The sequence below is a fragment of the Manduca sexta genome, chromosome 17 (assembly GCF_014839805.1).
Source record: "Manduca sexta isolate Smith_Timp_Sample1 chromosome 17, JHU_Msex_v1.0, whole genome shotgun sequence".
Taxonomy (NCBI): Eukaryota; Metazoa; Arthropoda; class Insecta; order Lepidoptera; family Sphingidae; genus Manduca; species Manduca sexta.
The window spans coordinates 13,509,681-13,531,742 of record NC_051131.1 but is presented as its reverse complement, the minus strand read 5'-3'; the positions used below and the strand labels follow the sequence as shown (position 1 = coordinate 13,531,742).

General features: G+C 34.4%; 1 protein-coding gene and 1 non-coding gene across 10 annotated transcripts in view; one reads left to right on the top strand and one right to left on the bottom strand.

The window, feature by feature from the left end:
- The window catches only part of LOC115442575 (ephexin-1), a 103,052-nt gene that overhangs the window by 20,429 nt on the left and 60,561 nt on the right, over window positions 1–22,062 (bottom strand). For 6 of the 9 annotated variants that reach the window (XM_030167642.2, XM_030167645.2, XM_030167646.2 and 3 more), the window contains 3 exons: window positions 21,388–21,485; window positions 1,083–1,225; window positions 684–831 (listed from right to left, as the gene is read on the bottom strand). In XM_030167642.2, coding sequence (XP_030023502.1) covers window positions 684–831; window positions 1,083–1,225; window positions 21,388–21,485 — 389 coding nt within the window. Of the gene's footprint in view, window positions 1–683; window positions 832–1,082; window positions 1,226–8,130; window positions 8,347–8,727; window positions 8,912–10,784; window positions 10,921–21,387; window positions 21,486–22,062 lie in introns of those variants that run through there. The other 3 variants (XM_030167647.2, XM_030167649.2, XM_030167648.2) reach the window with 3 other exon arrangements.
- Window positions 563–634, top strand: Trnae-cuc. Its single transcript has one exon. It is a non-coding gene; the product is annotated as a tRNA-Glu (tRNA).

Genomic DNA, 22,062 nt, shown 5'->3' with positions numbered 1-22,062 from the left:
CCATATAAAATAACGGAATTTTTTAATCTATTTTTTTATATAAGTAGATGGCGCTGGTATCGTATAATGTTTAATGGACTTTTGTAGTAGGAAAAGTTTTAACGCGGAGCGAAGCCGCGAGGAACACTTAGCTATTTATAAATTATTAAGTACCGGCAAAAAAAGTAAAAAACAATTTTAATTTATTGAGATTGTAATATTGAAAACCAATGAATGAAAAATAAGGAGCCTATAGATAGTTTTGGATTCTTAACAATTTTTTCTTCACAAAAATATTGTAAAACAGTTACTTTACTTCACATAAAGAAAAATATGTCTTAATTAAACTTGATGTATAAGTATTGGTGATTTGAAGTTTGGAGTTTGTTCAGCTACGTGGCTGTACCTACATAGTTTTTGTGACATTATTTTTACGCCCTATAATAGCAGTTTCAGATGAATGTGTGGTGTTTTGTCGGGAGTATTTAGGTATTTATTATTATTTATCACAATATATTTACTTAGATAAGTCGCATAATACAAGAATACTACATAGATCTACAAATTCGTTAATTAAGTATCATCCGATATGGTCTAGTGGCTAGGATACCTGGCTCTCACCCAGGAGGCTCGGGTTCGATTCCCGGTATCGGAATAATGCTTTTTGGATTTTAATTTTTTTCTCGAATATTATACATGCTTACCAGAATATCTTTTAGTGAGATTTCGTTTAATTTGTCTCATTTTACGCTGAGCGGCGCTGGCTATTTTTGTTAGTGTGTACTGTCCGCCGCTAGGTGGCGTTGGCAAACGTGACGCTGGCAAAGGCGGCGCCTGCGCGTATGTCGTTGACTGAAATGAAAGAGGATTATCTTTTAAAATGGTACCGTGCTAGTTGTAGACAAGACATTCGTTATAACCAATGTAAAACGAACATATATCCCACCTTTAGCCCCGAAGAGGTAGGTAGAGGTGTAACACAAGCACCCATTTTTCGCGGTGTGTGTTCCGTTCCATGCTACAATAGGGGTCGAGCCTATTTTTACATCTCTATTATGCAAACTCTACCTTCAGCTTTTGAAATAGCGACTAATTCAACAAACCTTATCATGTTCATCTGAGTCGGTATCGCTATCGAACGAGTCGGAGTCGTCTGGTATGAGGGGCGGCGCGTGCGCAGCGGGCGGCACCGGCGGCGCCGGCTCCAGCGACTCGTACAGGTGCCCCGAGTCGCTGCTGTCGCACTCTGGAAGAAAGGATCATATTAGAGGTGATGTAATATGCAAGTGATGTAGAAAGAAGAGAGATTAGAAGTTTGAGAGGCGATCGGTGAGGAAGAGGTCCAAAAAGTGTGGGAGAGTGATGCTTGTATTGCTCTACATGCTGATGCCAACGAACTTATAATATTTATTACCATTGTGGCGGTACAATTATTATAATCACCGCCATCTCGTTTACATCAATGGAACTACTAGAAGACCTATGTGGTATTGACACAACTGTATGGATTTATCGCATAGCAATCACGCAAGATGGCGATAAACGATCCTGGATTACGATTGCCCAATTTGCGCGTCCCGCAGCATATATGTATACCAACTCCGAATAGGAACCGTCGGAGGGGCCGCGGCCGGTCACAAACATCTGCCTGACTGGAGATCTTCCCGTTCCATAGAGGAACGCAATCATCTGTTTCTCTACAGCGGTGTCTACCTTTACGTCGCTAAACTATAAAAGGTAGTTATATCAGAAACAAAAACATAATTTGTGATCACATACACTTTTAAGAAGGTTTTATCCTTTGGGCACTTTAAATATGACCAATCGACACGCGTGTAGCGGGGCATTGGTAACGAGTCAAGGCCGCGCGTCCGACCCATTGCGTAGTGGTCACACACCTGCGAACTCGCTGTGGTAACGTTGCCACACACCACCTTTCGCAACGACACACTCCATCGACCGATCGCAGTATGGAGTGCGGGATTCACGCGGATCTTGTTACCATATCCTATCGAAAGAGGTATCTGGGACATACTCGGGTGGTTATACAACAAAATTGGTGTACCCACATACGGATTTGCGGATATGAATATACGTTAATGAATATAAAAATTGGTTCTACGAATAGCGTAGAGAATGGTAATGATTTAGCAGTGCCTAAATTTAAAATTTCACTAAATCACTACTCGCATAATTTATTTGTTTTTTTTTTTTTTTTATTTATTTATGACTAGGTGTTGTTCGAGTCTTTGCCCACGTGGCAAGCCTTTCCTGTTATTAAAGTACATAAAGGACTGTACACCAGCGCCATCTATTTACAATCAGATTTTAAATACATTTTATGTAGCAAATTACCGGAAAAAAGTAGCGTATATATTAACCGGGACACGTTTAAATTACATCAAATCTGTTCTGTTACTGCATTTACTTCTTAGAAAGATACAAACTTTCAAACATTTTCAGAAATTTATCGCATTTATAATAAATATTTATTTAAAAAAAAAATGAATTAAGTTAAAGATCATTAGATTAGCTGGATAGGTTCTTCAGCCTTAATTTCAGCAAAACACATCAACTAGTAGATAAACTAGTTTTAATCAAACATTCCATCCCTATTCAAATAGTTCTTACAGAGTATTACCACATACTAACAAAGTCGATTCAGATTCTCCCACACCTGATTCAAACGGAATCAAACCAAACTAGCCAATCGTACGAATGATTGATGTAATGTTTGATCACTCGATACAAACATTGGGCAATTGTCAGTTCGCATTTGCGGCTCATAGACCTCGAATAGGCAGAATGACTCAGTTGGAATATATTTGAGACGGTTTTTGTTTAAGTTGTATTTAATTGAAAGCTTAATGTTAATAGAGTTTTATTACAACGTTTAAAGGATTTTGATACTAAATGAAGAAGGCTGAGGGGATATTAGATGCAGACTGTGAATAAGGAAAAGATTATTATGAATATGAGGATAAAAGCTAATATGATGTTGCAAGATGTAAGTAAATGTTATATTGTAAAAAAATACATACTGGTATATTAATAATTCTAGCTTCAAGTATTTCGATTCAACTTTTCTAGTTCATAATCAAACCTAGTAATAACATTTAATGATTTCTGGTAACGAATATAAATGATTACATGTCGCCTCAAATGAAGAAGGACGTAAAACTTCTCTTTAGAAGTTTAAAGTCACGGCCATGGTCGCGTTGATCATAAACTTTTGCAACACAATGTTTAACGAAGCCCACACTGAAATCTAAACCCAGAATGCAGTTTAATCACATGATCTTACTACATGGGATCAGCTAGCTTTCCAAAATGGCACCGGCTTGGTAACAAAGCAAGCTGTTTGCAAACTGGTTCCAGCACCAGGAAGTTACAATTTATTGCAAGGCAATACAATTTAGGACCTCGTTGCAGATCTGTTCTTATTTTGAATGCAAAATTTCGTTTTGAATTTGGAATGCAATGCAATAAAGAAGAGTTGGATTGGAACATATTTATTACTGCATAATCTGCATTCAGCACCATTTAAAACTGGTCTGTTTTTTTTTGTGTTTGACGGGTTAATCATTGGATCATTTCTTCGACTCTAAAAATTCTTTCACTAATCGGAAACTATAGTCATATTTCCGATCCGTTACTTTTTATTTTGACAATATGATTTGAATGGTGGCGGAGTTGTAATTAAAGATTTTTTTCCATAATTACCGGTTCGGATTGTGATTACTCAAATTGATCGCTAAAAATACTGATGAATATTTTTTTTTCATTTTCATTTCCTGGCCTTAAGTGCAATTTAAATGGGTATTTTGAACTTTTGTTAAGTACCTGTCCCATCTTATTTAAATCATTATTAATAAGGTCGAGTTGCAAAAAATAAAATTAACGGCAATGAAAACCACATCGTTGTTTATTATTACGAACTGTAATGTATTTATATAATAAGTTCTGTAATTACTTTCAATACAGTCAATAACTCACCAAGGCGAAAAACCAGTCGTAATGCATTCAGTTTATTTTATTTTAATTATCTTTATGATTTTTGGTTTTGGAGACTTAGCAGCTTTGCAGAGTTTATTACAACTTATCTAATTTTATTAATATTTGTAATTTTGACATTATTTAGATCAAAAATGCTTTTTTATTGGATTAAAACTCGGCAATTAGCTAAAAATTTTATTGTAAGTACAGCCACGATGTAGGCATATTAAATTTACACCATGTTTGGCCGTCACCACTGTTTTGCAGTAACCAGACGTTAAGTCACAGTTTGCTGTTTAATGTGATGAGTATTATATCGGAGCCCCAAATACTCTCCTACCTTCACTAATCCTCGATCATTTATTTTTAGTACGACTAGTTTTAACGATTCTCCTCATAACATAAGTGTTAATTAAAGAAATTAGAGATATCAGGCAACTCAAATGAACCGTGCACTGATGCATGCTTTAAAAAATTAAGAAATAAGACCTACATTGCAGTGTATGGCGTACAGGCTTTAAAAGAATCAAGAAATAAATTCATTAACTATAAATTGATTTGGAATTGAGTGAATGCATGCGTTTATGTTTAGTGCCTTAGAGCTAATTGAGATCAATAAGCATTAACGACTTCATAATTCAGATTTTCTTAAGGTACGAACAATGTAGGCAAGTTAAGGCACGTCAAGAAGAGTAGTTAGTTTTCTACGTTAGTTTTTAATGTTAAAAAGTAGTGGAAAGGTGTGGAAAGTGACATGTAAGATGTTTAATTTGCTTGAGTTTTATGTTAGGTTTACATAATTTCACGAAGATTATTATACAGTAACATACTAAGTACAATATTTATTTGATTTCGCGATTTAATATTTATTTATACCAGTAATTCTTTTAGGTAAGCTCTAGCAGTCTACGCCAATTATTTTACTGTGGTAAATTGAAAATTAAGAAAAACACCGAATAATATTCATTTTATCTTACAACTTTGATAAAAATATTGTAAACGTTGTTTTTTCTATTTTTCATTTGATTTTAGTTCGAGGCCATCATGTCACGACTTGGATACTGTGTTCAAGGCATCTCGTCCAAATATTAGAAAAACCACAAAAACCAAATATTTGAAAATGAACTACGTAAAAAGCAAAAATAATTATATTTACAGCAGAAATGCTCTACTATCGAGTTAAAGAAATACCCCGTTGTCGATACAAAATCCGAAGATAGAAAGTCGTTGGTAGGTTTATGAGCAGAGAATTTGCCTTTAAGATCGGTATAAAAAATGTGTCTTTATTATAACTGCGTATCAATCTACATGATCAAACAAATCCGGCCTATAAATAAATTATTGTAATAAGCCGATATTAATACATAAACATGAAACCGGCTCATACAGAGTTCCGTGCCGTGAATATAATTATTATAGCATAGGTTATTAGCCAGGTAGGTAAAGCTTTTATTTTGAGTATTGTAAGAACATCATGCAAAATACAAAGTTCAAAAACCTTTTACATCTAAGGTAACGGAACCTTTGAAGGCCCGCCTTATTTTGAAATCTTCATAAAGTACTTTCATGAGAAAAAATAAGAAAAACCTTTGATCAAATTGCAACTAATTTCTTCGGTCACACTACTTTATAAAAAAGTTGTCAATATATGTAGTCTTACAAAAAATATTATATGTATATAGGTACGTACTTATTCCTAATAATTAATTAGTTAGAACGCGTTGCTGATCCTATATATTTTTTCAAAATACGTAATCTAAATAAATACATATATCACAAGATCACGGATCTAAATACATCAAAAACAAGTTATTTTGCATAAACCATGTGATTTCACTTTTTAATTTGAAGACGCCATTAACTCATGATGTTTGATAGAAGCCTCATCTCATAAAACATGTTGATTTGACATTTTGTACTTCTTATGAGAATATATGGATGTTTCGCATTGATTGTTACACGGTTTAGAATTTTATCTTCACAATAAAGATAAATCAGCGTTATAGGCTTGATTCTTATAGAAATAAATAAATTATCAGATTGTTATTGTTTTGAGTATTTTTATAGATTAAACTTTGAAAATAATGTTTTTTTTGACATTTCTTAAATTAGCAAGTATTTATAATCTAAGCATTATTAAAAAAAATCTAGAATAATAAAAAAACATTTACAATTGAATTAAAATACTACCTAAGCGGTTAAAATTGCGGTCATTCAATGTTACTATGAATGAACAATAAAGTTTCATAAATAACGAAATCGCAGTTGAGGTGGGAACCATGATTATTCAGCCAAATAATGCCCAGTTAACCAATTATATAAACAATCGAAATTTGTTATGGAAAATTAGTTGTTCATTCATAAGTTACTTATATTTCTTTATTATAATAAAGGGTTGCTAAATGTTAAGTAGTAGATAATATAACCAGTTTGTTATACCATAGTGTATGGTTTTATAGTCTGTGGTTATACGCAACTTTGTCATAATAGCATACAAAACTTTCTGTTTATGGTGTAATTTTCCGGAATATTTTATAATTCCGGCTTATAATGTCTTAGTCAGTGGTAGGAAATTACTTTTAAAACAGTAATTAAACTTATATGGTATCAACTCCTATCTATTTATATATTTCCTATTTCTCTGTGTTTTAATTCTCAAGCATTTGATAGTATTTTATTACCCATATATCTCCCTCCGTATTCATGTCGAACAATGTCCTTATAGTTTCCCAACCTTTGATATTCCTAGATCCTATCTTGTCCAAGTAACTTGACATAGGCTAAATGCAATTACACAGCGAAACCATAAAAGAAAAAAAGAACTTATATGGTAAAGGTCTTTTAATTCTTTAAAACAATGCTAAGTTAGGTATTTTATTTATTTAAATTTTATATTGTTTTTAGTTTAATCCGAAGCTGAACGTTTTTGTTATAATATGTTAAGACGTATGGAGGTCATATTAAAGTTACTAATCATAAAGACTAAATTTACCTGAATAAGATTTCCCAAATCCGACAATATTTATAAACATTAGCACTTCGTGCAGTTACGTCCGTCTATCACAAAATATTTTAACTATTAAGGCAACCTATATTAATGTTCTTTGATCACAATCGCCTTAAAGCAATAACTGAAGTATGCAAAAACGGGATACCAAAAACAACGGACGAACAAGTTTACAAATAACTCAGACAATGGGAATATTTGTCTCCATTGTTTTCGGTTGATGTTTCAAAAATGTAAACTACACTGGGATTTTAGTATAAAAGATAATGATCTTTATGCATATTATAATAAAATACGACCTTCAACTGATTTTATATGAATAATAATTGAGCGGTCGTACCTAAATTGTTTCTAGAACTATATGTCGAGACGACGACGCTACTCTCTTGATAAGTTGAATATAAAACTGCTTTTGTATGAATGCTAATGTAACAATTACTGCAGGGCACTTCACAATGCTTGTCTTTAGTAGACTAATTTATTTTGTTCGTAAACTTTGTTTCTTATTCCAACGTTATAAACTGTGGATTTGAAGCACGTAATAATCAAATGACTGTTTCAGTTAAGTATATTCAATGGTATATATAATAATTTACATGTTGTAAGAGAAGGGGCTATATAAAACCAAGTGTAATACACAACGTTCCATACGTAAAATGTAAGTGGGCTTTTACTTTTTTAAAAGCCAGGTGGCAAGCGACAGTTGTTCCTCCAAGAAATAAACGAAAAAAATATCAGTTACTTTATGAAGGAGGAAAACGCTTTTTGTATCAGATTGAAAATTTAATTCATTTTTTGTTCGTTACGTGTTTCAATATGGAAGCAACTATAACAGTTTTGCTGCCATATGATATATAGAATCATTTCTAGATATTAAATGATTAACACGTCAGCTTTCTACCTTTAATAACTTAAACACTATTCACAACCCGGACCTGAGTTAATTGGTCTTAAATTCTAAATGTCTCTTCGATAATCGACGTTGTTTTTAAATACTCAAATATTAGTACTCAATAATCATACCGAGAAAAATCATTAGCTCGGTGTGTCAATAGAAATACAATATTTGTTAGAGTTAACATGCTTCGACGCCACGTTCACAAAATGATATGGTCTTAATGATCTTTGGATAAATAAACTATAATTACCAACAAAAGCCACGATATCCTGAACCTCGATCTCTCCATGTCGCAACACAGTCCTGATGCTGAGCCAGCACTGGTGTTGCAGAACATCAATCAGTCTCACTTTGTCATCAAGTTCGCGTCTCTTCGGGAGTCTTCGCGCCGTCTCGTCATTCACACTGTAGTACAAGCACTTAGCGCTCGTGTCGAGGTAGACCTTCGTCGGTGAGGATACGAACACTACAACAAGCATGGCGATCAAGGCGCGTCGAATGACTCGTATCGAGACTGGTAAAGTTCATAATTGAAGGTTGAATAAGTCAGGATTTGAATAATTGCAGAAATAAGATTGAAAAAATTATATTGTGTTGACGACGATGGTTCTTTTAAGGAAAATATTGGCGGATTCATTAAAAAACTTAATACTATTTCACCACAACAAATGACTGGACATCTATCTTTTAAACTTTATGGCCGTTTGTCTTTTGTCAACACATTGCAAGTGGGACATAAATAGATGAATAAAGAATCAAAACATAATGAGTCACGCGTGAAAACCAGTCTCGTTTGGAGTCTACGTGTCACCATTGAACAAGTGGACATGTCAGAATAGGAATGCACCTTGATCACCACAGTTCCTTCGGAAAGTGCGCGGCCTCGGCGGCGGCGGGCCCACGCCTCCGTTCACTGCTGGTCTCTCCGATACCATTTTTCATTATCACATCACTTCACAGAGCTTTCAGGACAATCCTCACAACGCTCGTGTCACTTACACTGTCGACAATACACTTAACTAAATAATATTGTTGCTTCGGTACTGCCGTGATTTAAATGGCGTACTGATTTCCTTAGCGCGGTCAGGTTATGGATAAAAAACTTGTTGCCGGCCGCGTCGCCGGCCGCCTCAGGGTCGACTGGTACCGAGTTGATATCGAGGTTTTCATTCGTACACTAGTGAATTTAACTTTTCACAGTTTCAATGCTAAAATTGCGTTTGCAACAAAAATTTGCTACAGTGGCGTTGACACTGTTCGTTAATGCACCTAAAATTGCTTTAGTCTCGGTGGGCAAACCGAATTCCGAGATTTATCGGTCCGGTGCACGATCGTGTCTAAAGATAAAATCCACATTTTAGTCGTGTAACCTTTATTATCCGTTGTTATTTTTGTCGCGTTTACCAGCAAGTTTAATTGCCTAGCGGTGATTATGGTACAATTACTGATCATTAGAATAAGCGCGTGTTTGTGTGGTTTGCAATCAGAGCATTGCGAGTTGCGAAACAAAGAAGGCCTAACGCATAATCTGTTGAACGGAAGGACTACTATAATAAACTGTAGCATTGCATTACATGTATGGGCAAAATGGTGGATTCTTTTATACCATAGATGTTATGTTTTCTAATTACGATGCAGTACACGCAACACAAAGAACTGATGATGAATGCTCGCATTTCTGATAACGTAAGAGTACAGAAAACTGTGTTTATAGCGATTAAATCTAAACAGAAAAAACTATATTTCTCAACGACTGTAAAATGCTCTAGATAAGTTGACACTTTCTAAGATCTGTAGATACATCTGGTAAAAGGTTGATAATGCTCGTTTGTTGTCATTGTTTGCAGGATCTACTGAATGTTTAGAATGAACTGCTTCTAATTGTATTCACACTTTAACGGCAATGACTTTTACTTTGTATTTACCTTTTCTACTCTTTTCAATAGATCTTGGAGACGTAAGAGATAAACGTGGGAATCGTATTTGTTCCTTTTTAAAATAATTATATATGAGGCACAAACATTGTTGAAGCAAGATTACAATGTCATTGATGTCACCTTTGACATTAATAGTAAACTAATTGGCATTATAAACAAGGTAGCAACAACTATTACCACGTAGCAGATATTTATAAATTACTTAAACTATTAGAGAAACAAACGAGGTAATAAATTAAATCGACAGAACAGGAACGAACCGAAAGGAGATAGAATTTAATGAATGTTGATCAGCTAAATACGTCGGCAGTAGTTAATAGGAATTATGTACAATGCATGTCATAGTTCCGGCTGGTTGCATACAGAGGGGTCGACTAGCTCGCGTGTTGACAACGTTCAAGATAAAACAGTACTGCAGAAGACAAAAGAGAAAATACTCATGCTAAAATTGGAGAAATCGTTCGAATTGATGCAATCTAACTAATAATTAGACTAAAATGCTAATATGAAATTGATAAATGTCGAGAGATCTGCACTGGAAATATTAATTTACTGGAAATAAATTAATAATAATACAGATTGCAATGCAAATTACAGTTATCAATTATCGAAGTGTTAAAAATATGATTGATTTGGCATTGATGAATTAAAATAAATCACGTGTGAAATGAAAGGATACTTAAAACAGTTTCTAAATCACAGACGGCGAGATCGAATGAAATATTTACGTTCAAACTCCGAAGTGTTGCATATCGTTAAGTTTGATGGAAGCGAACGAAGCGTGACCGTAAGTAACGTGTGAGTTAACCAAAACACTGGAAAATCAGACTCGCTTTTAACTAGTTTTTAAAAACAAATATGTTGCGCGAATTTCGTAACGTGTCAGACCTTATGCGACCGGCAACTACATGCACACGACATGCACCGATGCAACAATATCAACGCAAATGGCAATTTCATAACTAACATGGACTCCGAACATGCCGCCACTTAGTTTACTGGTTTCATTTAAGAGATCTATTAGCACTGTATTGTTGTAGACAGAATGCACGGAGCCACTTTCACTGTCGTGGATCGGACGCGCGCGTGCGTTCGACTGCGCGGCCGCAGGGCTAACTCACGAGAGGCTCGCGCGGACCTCCCGCGTCCCTCTCCCTCGAGCCTTTTGCGCTGAACGACAACCGTAGCAAACGTGTGGGTGTACCCGAATCGCCATTTATGAGACACCCCTTAATATCGCAAGGTGATACAGACGTGAGACACACGTCATTTGTAAATATTGTATCAAGAAGTTAACTTTAGCATGAGCAAATTTATAACGTTTCTTTCTGAGTCACGATTTCTTTTTTGGATATAATGGGTGACAATTTAGAAGCAATAATTGATTGTTGAAGGAAGTAAATCGAACGCAGCAGGGGCGTCATTTCACAAAACTGGTCCAGCTAGATCGACAGGAATGTAGGCCGACACGCTATCAATAAACCGATTAATGCAGATTGTTTGAGCGTTCACTTCACGAGGCAGAACAATAGAGTCGTTTAGTTAGACCAAAAAGTTCACCATGCGTAGTAAACAGTCATTAAATGCACGTGAAATCTGGGGCGGTGCTCTCGTTTGTGCCTACAGTGACATAACGCAGACAAGTCGCCACGAGCGTACAGGTAAATAATTGATCCCACGTTCGACTTCATCGGATACTTTGGCACCGTGTTGCGCAATTTACTTGCAAAATTCGAGAGATTTTGTGCACTAAGTCTGATTCGCCTTCAACTTGCATTCTAGACAGCTCCGCTCTGGCGCAGTGAGTGGCTTTCCGTGAAGTTGCCTAACGAAGGTTACTAGTTGAATCGGTGATAGTATCGGCTGACGTTTCCCGCTCCTTAATGTTCACATCGGCACGATTAAATTGTATATAAAGTATTTTTAGATCATTTGCTTCGTCTACTAGTATTGAGATCATCAATTTAAATAGACTATGTCGAAGCGAAACTGAGCGATTGTGTTCATAATTACAGACTATCATTTTATGGTGTTCAGTTATTTAATTTCTCAATTAGTGCTTCATAGCTGTAGATTAGATGTAAATACAGGGTTGTAATCAATTATCGTCTTTTTTGACCTCTGGTACCAGTAACCCAGACCAGATTACGTATTCAATTAGTCACATGCAGTTGCATGTTTTAATGTTTCATCAAGCACCAATAACAATACGTAATCTCCGTAATCTTTGAATTTTCAACGGCTCTCACAATTACCTCTTTGCTATTATTTTCATCGTCTGGAATTGCTTCAGCGAAAGTTATTTTTATTCCTCCGATAAACGTGTCTTGTAATTCATACATTTTCAACACGATATTGCATTACTGTGATGATATCGATTGCGGGTTGCGGTTTAGAATCTCGCATCGCAAATATTTATGAGCCATTTTAGTATTACGATGTTGTGATATTTCGCTTGTGTAGATTGTACTTGCAATATGAATGTTATTATTCTTTTTACTTTAAACTTCTGGTACAATCTCACTCTGATTATAGAAAGATAATAATACATTATCTTAATTTTAATTTCCAGTTGATAGCATATAATTATTAACATTTTTCTAATCGTTCCATCGAACATCATCATCGCACATTTCGCATGATAATCGACCTTTTCTCCTGCGTGGATAAACAGTTACCCGCGTTTCATACATGTGTTACTTTTTGTAGCATTATGCATTGTTCTGCCATTTCATTTGCGAGCATTTTGTTGCAACATTCCAAAATATGTTATTTGGAAACAACATTTTGGGCTAATGTCCAACTAGATTTTGAAGCCCACGAAAAGTGACTAAAAGTTATGAATTCCATAATTATTACTTAAGATTTACGTAATATTATAAAGGAGCATTATAAACACGGTCTATTTTAGTGGAGCCTTAAGATCGTGGATTCTTATGAAAATTTATTTTCTAAGTCAATATTTTCATTTTTTTCTATACATCTCAGTAATGTCCAATGACTTTAATCATATGAAAAGCAACATTGCCCACAACACAAAACATGCACATCATTCATAGTTTGCAAGTCATCACCAATGATGAAGACCTCTGCAATCCGAGTTACTTCAATACCATTTCCTCTATAATTTACTTCAGGTGGATCTTTGATAGTTGGTTACGCACATAAGCTCATTTACGGTCAAGGATGATCATCGGTCGCCCGTGAGAAGGTATGCCCGTGCCTTGCGTTATAATGCAAGGAATTCTTTTGTCACGTATTTACGCGCCTAGGCGGTTTTATATCTAGAGGTCGTGTATTGTGTAATTTTGAATAATAAAATGTCTAAAGAGGCATAAAAAAGAATGATCATAATAATGTCCGGCGCTTTAAAAGAAAGAGTACCTAACTTATTCGAGAATTTACACATTGCAGTACCGCGAAGAAAATAGGATTCCGATATTCTTTATTTGGTAGGGTTGTTTTTGTGTTCAAAACCCATTAAGGAGAAGGAGGATTTCTGTGCTGAATCATATCTGGTGCAACACATATTTCTTTCTATACAGCGTGATAATATTGCCAGTTTTTTATGGGGACCTTTCCACCAGATATGGTCCGAAGTAATCACTTCCATTAGGTTTAAGAGATTTACTTAAACTTATATTCCAAACTTCACAAATTTGTAATTATTTATTTAACAGTGAAATTATTTGTTTCTGGATTTATAAATAAATATTTAAGGAGTAAGTGAAGGTATTTATGGTTATTAATGAAGTCTATATAGTGTGATTAAGGAAATAGTTGTTCTTTTGCAAAGATAGATAATATTTTCGTAAGTATTATTTCAGTATTAAACTTTATTTTTTTTTGCACGAAACACATCATGCTTACGTATTAAAGGCTCGATTTTGAAACGCATAAATTATTGGATACGGTTTGACGTGGATTCAGCATTGGTCACCTTTGCGTCTTTCCATTTAAAGTTTATTTTATAGTCATTAGCATATCTTTTTTTCGTTTTATCACCCACCGGTTTCTACACTTATGTCTGCGTTTTGAAACATTAAATATTATCATACTTAAACAAACTCTGCAACTTTAGACAATAATTTTCGATTACCAAACACGTTTTATAAAAAAATAATTTTTAACTAATCAATTCCTCATTTGTATACACTATTTGCCCGCTTGATTATTAGTGTAACATATGTTAATAGGAAGTAGCAGCGCCTTTAAAATAAAAGTAATTACTATATAAGTTTATATCTCTCAGCATTGATTTCTCAGTATTTATAGGTTAACTCTTATGAACATTTTGCTACCCATAACATTAAAGTGGTTATATAACAGAGCTGTCACACAACTGTTGCGAAACGAAAACAAGTAAGGTAATGGAACCCTTGAAGGCCTATCTAAAATTACATAATTTTTTAATCTTCATAAAATATTCATGAAAAAATATAAAGCAAAATCTTTAATTAAATTGCAAGATATAAGAAACATATTATAATTTGTAATATTAAAAGAACTTACAACATATGTAGTATATTTTTGAGTCATTTAAAAACAATAACATGGATGGTGGGGCTTATTAGGGACCAGACAATTTCGGTCATATCTTATAGTTATTAGAAAATGATATAAGATTATAAAATACTTAGTCAATGACAAGAACTCGGCATAAAGGTTAACAATATCCCAGTTCCTGTACATTAAAAAGGGCCAACGCCCAGGAAGAGGAGCTCTACAAATTTAAGCGAATATAGGAAGCGATTTTCAAGGAAATAAAATAAAAACAGCTCGTGCGTCCGCCCCCTTTTCCGCCGTGAAGTGGAAGCCAAGTGAGGTGTTACGATGCAAATGTCTTCCTCTACGAGGTAGGATGTGTGATCATGCGTGAGAATTGATACATGACTACAATAGATAATAAGGCTGAGGCAACTAAACTTCAACATAATTTAGTAACTAAATAATAATAATTTTGGATAAATTCAACTTGTTTATGTATTTTTTTAAATTGGTCCTTCGAGCCAGACACCTATTTTACAGCTTTGTTTTCACTTATAAATAATACAGATTTAATAATCTTTAGCTTATAAATAAAGCGTGGTAATGGAGAATGCCATTTCGACATGGGTAAATCGATAAATTGAAAATTCTTCCAATTATCCGGTATTTTCTTATACAGTTATTAGAGACACAAGATGGACGTCTCGGTTCATTTAAGATTTAAAGATATGTATTCCCAGTAAAACAATACCACTTGCTTTAGAATCATACTTGACTAATATAAATTGTTAACCACAGTAGTCGTTGGGTTACCCATTTAATACATTCGTTTTAAAGTAGTAAATTTGTCTACGATATTTGGCCAAGTAAGTTTTAAATGTATTAAATAAACGTAAAAATTTATTGATGAACGTATTTAGATTATTATTTGCCAGAGTTGATTTTTTCGCACAAATAGTTTCGGTTATAACGCACATAGGTATAAATATATTATTATGTCGTTAGAAACATTTGTAATGAATTACGTTACAATTTATTGTTTATTGCCTCCGAAGGCAGACGTGTTAACGGGCCACCTGATAGTAAGTGGTCTCTGTGGCCCGTGGACGTCGGCAATACTAGGAATACAGCCGAACCATTGCCTACCGTAAAAATTTTTAGAGTAAACCTCAGAGAAAAAAAAATAGGTGTCCTAAAGCATGTCTAACATACTTTTTTATATTAGAACAAAGGGATCGCGAAGATGCAAGTCTTTTTGTTAACAATGATCATAGCTCATTCAAGATATCAATCGGATTTTAGTCATCTTATAAATTCTGGGACTCTATGTAGAGAGAGATGAAACCTTTAGGTTCATTTTGACACAAGTTATCTCACAACTTCATTGATTTAGAAAGTTAGATGTCGCTTTCAATTATAGAAAAACATCTTTATCAGGTTTTCCATCTGCAAACACTTATCCCTAATACGGAATTATGATTAAAGGGTAAACACTGGTTGTAACTCATGACAATTTCCTTACAATATTTCAGTTGAAGTTCAACGCTCTGTGAAGAACGGGAAAGACAGCTTTGTAACAAACATTCATTATTCATACCTAAACATTTTATATGACAAAAATAAAACTTAAGATTAAGGAAAACTATTTCTTGTATATGTCTAAAGTAAAATATTTTGGTTCCCTTGATTCCAAGTGAAGTTAACCCAATTGTCCCAATACACACCAGTTTTGAGCATCGCCATTTTATTGTCTACGGGCATTTTAAGCATACCCAGTAAAACAAGCGGGCTATGGAAATTGTGAAGCAGATTTATGTTATAGTACTTAGTATATTTCTTTAGGGGTGTTCAGCAGTGAACTTCATGTGGCCAATAATCATAGTAATGATATTTCCTTCAGAACTTTTAAAGAAAAATTAAAAGTCTTTTATTTAGAATAAGTCATTTCTTAAATGTAACGAAAACTACCTCACGTGTTTGGGTGCATCTGATTAATAAATTATATTTTATGTTTAAAAAGTTGTGTCTGTAACAATTCCTGGCGCTATGTAACACTATGATATTTTCTATTGTATATTGTATCACTTTTATATACTTTTGTTTTCTCTTTCTTCCGTGTTTAATCATGCCACTTGGAGTAGCTAAATATTTGTTATGATCTGTATTGATACGTTATACCGGGTACCAGCAGAATTACCAGCGTTTTGCTCCTTGGAGCAAAGCATATTGCTGAGCTGGGGCCCGATTGCGGCTGCAATATCTCACAAATGGATATGTACTTACTTGTCTATGTTATATCTTAAGTTATACTGTGTGTTAATTGTAGCCTAAATAAACTTTTTTATCTATCTAACTATCTATCTATCATATTTCAACTATATATTACACGCTCATTATTAATGATGACATTATCATAAACATACATATTTTTTTTGTATTCTTAGCGTAAAACGGAACAGAAATTGCGAAAGTTGAGTTCCGAATACATACAAACTGACCTAGACACCGATGACGAAATACATAATATTATGACGATAATAAAAGATACTGCGATAAACGAATATTATAATCTCAGAAATGTATATTATTTTTAGTAAGAGTAGTTGAAGCCTTCAGGGCCGGGTCCGCGCAGTTATCTCAGCGCAATAAAATCTTCTGAGGCCGTCCCGTATGCACCAAAGAATGCCACCGCTAGTTTTGGTCGGTATGCCGTTTCTGGTAGGTTTAGGGACTCTGTCCAATACTCGCTCAGATGATGCTATACTCCTGAGGGTCGACATTGGGCTGTAAGACCGGTGAAACCAATATAATCGTTCCACTAATCCCCAAGTAGTGGTAGCGATGACGCGTTTTATCCACGTGAAAAAAACAGTTTTTGCAACATTAGATTTCATATAAACTAGGAACATTTAAGTTCGCTTTTAAATTGTTTCTACAATATCTTGAATACTCTAAAATGTTTTAGCTTTAAAGATCTGCATTTAATTGCAATAATTCTAAGGAGAATTCCATATGAGTATTATTACAAGGTAATTGCTGAAAAGAAATAAGTTAGTTAAGTTCAAATATTTATAGTAGAGACAAACAGGAATCTTTATTGATGATCCAAATGTCTCTGATGGAATGATCACCAGCATGAATACATAGCCTCAATATCTAAATAAGTCACTAAATATTGATAACGATAAAATGATTTGCGTATTAGTGTTTCGACTGTAACTATTTATGGCTTTAAGGCTACATATTTTTTAAGTTTTTTTTTCCTGCTTAATGTAGGGATTTCCAAGAAAAATAGCGGCCAGCATTATTTTTAAACGAAACCCAATCGTGTCTATGTAAAGTGAACATGACCTGACCGCAATTAAAGATACTTAATATTCAATTACCCTCCACGATCACTTGGATAATATTTCTTAATCAAGGAAATTACAATGTAAGGGCGAAGGATAACCTTAAAACGATTCCGTGGAAGGAATAGTGATTATCGTTTGTAAGCAATCTGTGTCACGAAATGATTGGAACGAAGAACATCTTCCTCCGCCTACCCATATTCTATTACATCTATGGGGTTGGTGCAACTTAGTAAGCTGCCACTTGTCTCCAAAAATTTAAGCTGAATTTAATTAAGTTAAGCTACTCGAGTTCTATATATCCCTTAGGCTATCATGCTTTAATCCTTAAAACAACAGCTGCCTCGTCGCTCCTGACTTGAGAACACTCAAAAAGATCATAGAATATAAGGGCATCTTCATTGGAACGGTACGCGTGCGCTTGTGCACCTAACAAGGAAGTCCACACTACTCGGCCGGCACAATAGATACAAGTGTTCACGCGTTATGCTAATCACTATTGTTTAGAAATACTGGTCATTATGTAATGAGCTGAAATAAGCGGTGACGTCATTATTTGTACTCGATAACTCCAAACCAGATATTTATAGTATTGCTGTCTTCTGAATACAATACCGAAATAATAAGTACAAGCAACAGAATACCAACAAAAATGAGGATCAACGACAACTGGCTTGAAAATAAACGAATTATTTTTTAATAACGAACACATTTTTTAAGCGCTGTCATTGTTGAAATTTTTAGTGTCTACCAAGGTTGGAATTTTAGTCTTAAATCTAGCTCTTGTGTCGAAATTAGAAACTCGAACGCGACATACACGGTGATTAGGCTAATAGCATCAGTAAACAGCTATTGTCAGTGAAAATGCGAGTTTGTGTAGAAAATTGACATTCGCTGATATAATTTCGATAAAAGTGAATGTGGGTTACATTTAGTTTTGTCAGGCGACATTGAACGTAATTACATGTGCATATGTTCCATTTTTTCTACGTAGAAAGTTTTCGATAGTGTGCAATGTCGTTTTGTTTTGAGGGCCGTAATATTTATAGAACAAATGGACAGAAGGACAATATCGAAACTATTTATTAGAGTTGCTAGTTTCATCATCATCATTCATCATCACCATCATCATCATTATTATCAGTCGCAGGATGAGCACTGCTGAACCCATGTTCATTATTAAGGAAAACTATTACTTGTTACCCCATACAACTATTACTCGTATGGGGCCTCCCCCAAATATTTCCAGCTAGACCTATTGGAAGCGACCTGCGTCCAGCGAACTACTGCGACTTTTATTAGGTCATATGCTTACCTCGTGGATGGACGTCCACGTATGTCCGCGAATTTGAATGTACTATCTCCACGTAGTAGTGGTGGTGGCCAGCTCAGCTACAGGATTTAATAAACTTTGTAAGGCCACTATATATCTTTATATTATTGTCGGTGTATTAATATTTGAAACTAATTCTCGCACTTCCAAATCTAGACATGACCATTGGTGGAAATCCATTAATTACAAATACCTTTATAGCGGTCTGCAAATTCTTGCTATTTGCATAATTTACGACATTTGTATTGTAGGCACGTCGGTAATTTTACCATAATATTATCCAATACGTACATGACCAAACAAATGGAAATCGAACTGAATATTGTAATAAATATTAAATACCACAAAAAAAAAAAACACATTAAAAAGCGTTCTGGCAACTAGTTTTACGAAAATAAAAAAAAAATCTTACAATATAGTAGACTGCAATGACACTAATCCACCGATAGCTAAGGACACTACAACAGTTTCTGAGGTTGCAAAACATATGATACAGTATATCAAAGTAGGTCGCGGCATATCGCACACCGCACTTAATGATTCAAAAAGATCAATACTTTGTTTGCCACACATAAAATATATGAAATAAAAAGTAATTTGAAAGCAGGTGTACCGTCGCGAATGACATAATAAACAACGAAGTCGTGACCTCGCTGGAGCTTTGAAAATCGATGGAAGGTGACCTACCTTTAGGAAATTGGCTCATTATGATGTCAAAGAAGGAATAGACTTAGGACACCTTTTGTCGGATTAGTATATTCAAGTAAAATGCTCTCCAGTAAGAAACGTATTATTCGATGAGTGCCTAATTTAAATATGGTAGATCTCTATTAGAGTCTGGTAGAGTACTAACCAACCTCAATGCCTATTTCTGCTGCTAAGCACCATGGTGTAAACAGTAAACATTGTTGGAAGGGCATGGTAGTCAGTGACAGAATTATATTCTCCAATATTGGGAACAATACATTTTCAGAACCGCATGTTGGAAAGTAGAATGTGTGTACAATGTCTTCACTGCCTTTTATGGAAATAAGAACCATAATATTATTATCTATAGAATACAAATATATTTTTGCATAAAACCAGTTGCATGATTGCATATAAAAATAAATTTGATAAATGTGTGAGGTCATTGGCAGGGAGGTCGGTTCGACCACAGAGCATGGTTTCGACAATTTAGTGAAACCGGCTTTTTTAAAAGTTATTGTCTTTGTCGCCTTCAATATTGAAGAAATGGACCTTTCACATTTACGCTGCAAAATATGGTAATTTAGTCTAGTAATACCATATTCTAGCACGTCAAAATGGCGGCACTGAACTGAAAAATGATAAGTATACTAATAATTTAATGATACCTTTTTTGAAAAGGTAGGAGTTTTAATATATTACGTCAAATAGTCACATTGGTCATTGTTATTTTTATCTAGCTATGGTCACAGGCTAGTGTGAGAGGCGGCGCTTGCGCAGGAATCCGGCAATCATTACCAACGCCCACTGGCCACCGGCGCGGTTCAGTGCAGAGGTCTACGAACTTAGATATTGACATTTTGAACACAAATAATGAGTAGACAGGGCACATTCGGCGTATTTTGTCTTACGGTTTCTTTAATGTCGTAGTCGTAAATGGTTTGCTAGCTTCATTTAGTTGCTACTTCATAACAAAAAACCAAAACTAAACACAAATAGGAACAAAAATAAAAACACAATAAAAAGACACAACAAACAGACGATAAAAACGTTACTTGAGGGTATTTCAAGAACACGAAAACTCCATAAAAACACACCTAATCTAAAATCTCTTTGTGTACAGCGGAATGCGCGTAGGCGATACGTTTCGGTCTTTGCGAAACTACTTAACCGACTGACTTTCATTGAATTAATTTACTTAAATAAACAACTTAATAGAATTTCCCTTACTCTTGTTTTAAATTTACTTCAGGTGCACTCAGAGTAGATAACTCCATTTCCCGGATGGCAACGTGGTGTTATTTATGGAAAATAATATTATATTATGGATGTCATTTAATTTGAGTTTGTTTACTGATCATGAATTTTATTTAGAAACTAAGCTCTAAGGCCTGAAAGTTTATATAAGCACTAAGATTCAGTTACAGTAATATTTACTGCCACCTACTGACTATGAAACAAACTAAAATTATTAATTCACATTCATTTCGCTGTATGGCATATAGATGGCGCTGTACCACAAAATTTTTGATGTAAATTAGAACACTTATTTTGAAGCTATTTAAGTTTATTCATTTATTTTAAATAATTTTTAAAATATATTTTTAATTAATTATTCACTGATTTTGTTGTTATCCTTGTACACTTATAAGCGCAACACTTTTTTTTCTTTATATTTCTAAATAATTGAATCAATAAATAAAAACACTTACCATTGTCATCGCTTTTCTTGGGAGATTTCTGCCATTGATGCCGGACTTTTTGAGACCAGCTGATGGGACTTTTCCTTCCCCGACTGCGCTCCCTGACGCTGCAATACAAAATATTCATTGCACACGTACACTCATTCACGTTACCATTTCTCCAATGAGTAAATAGGTGTTATATCTCCGATAACCGTGTTTGCATTACTCTTTGGGCGCCAATATTGTTATGTTCAGGTTTATTGGGTCACTGATAATGTACGTTTACCTATAGATGTCCTATTTAATGGATCTAGTGCGGTTAATATGTGATAAAACTATTGATTTTGTTTCCAAAATGATTAAATATAGAATTTGCATGCTCCTTTAAAATGGCATTTTTGAAGAATGTATCAATTAGCAATCCGCTGACCTATTTGTTATAATCACTATGAATTATAATTAATTATGTGCATTATAAAATGTATTAGCAATACAAATAAAATATCCAATTCTTATATTATACTTTGTAAAATTCTAATAAATATCCGTGGAATTAATATTAAATCAAATTTTACGTTAGTTTAAGCGTTATTCCTTTATTAACCAGCCTAACTCTGATTCGTGATAGAATTTGTGATTTGAGTTAGCAATTAATTATTGTACCCTAAAGAAAAATAACTCAGGTCTTCTAACGACAGTCCA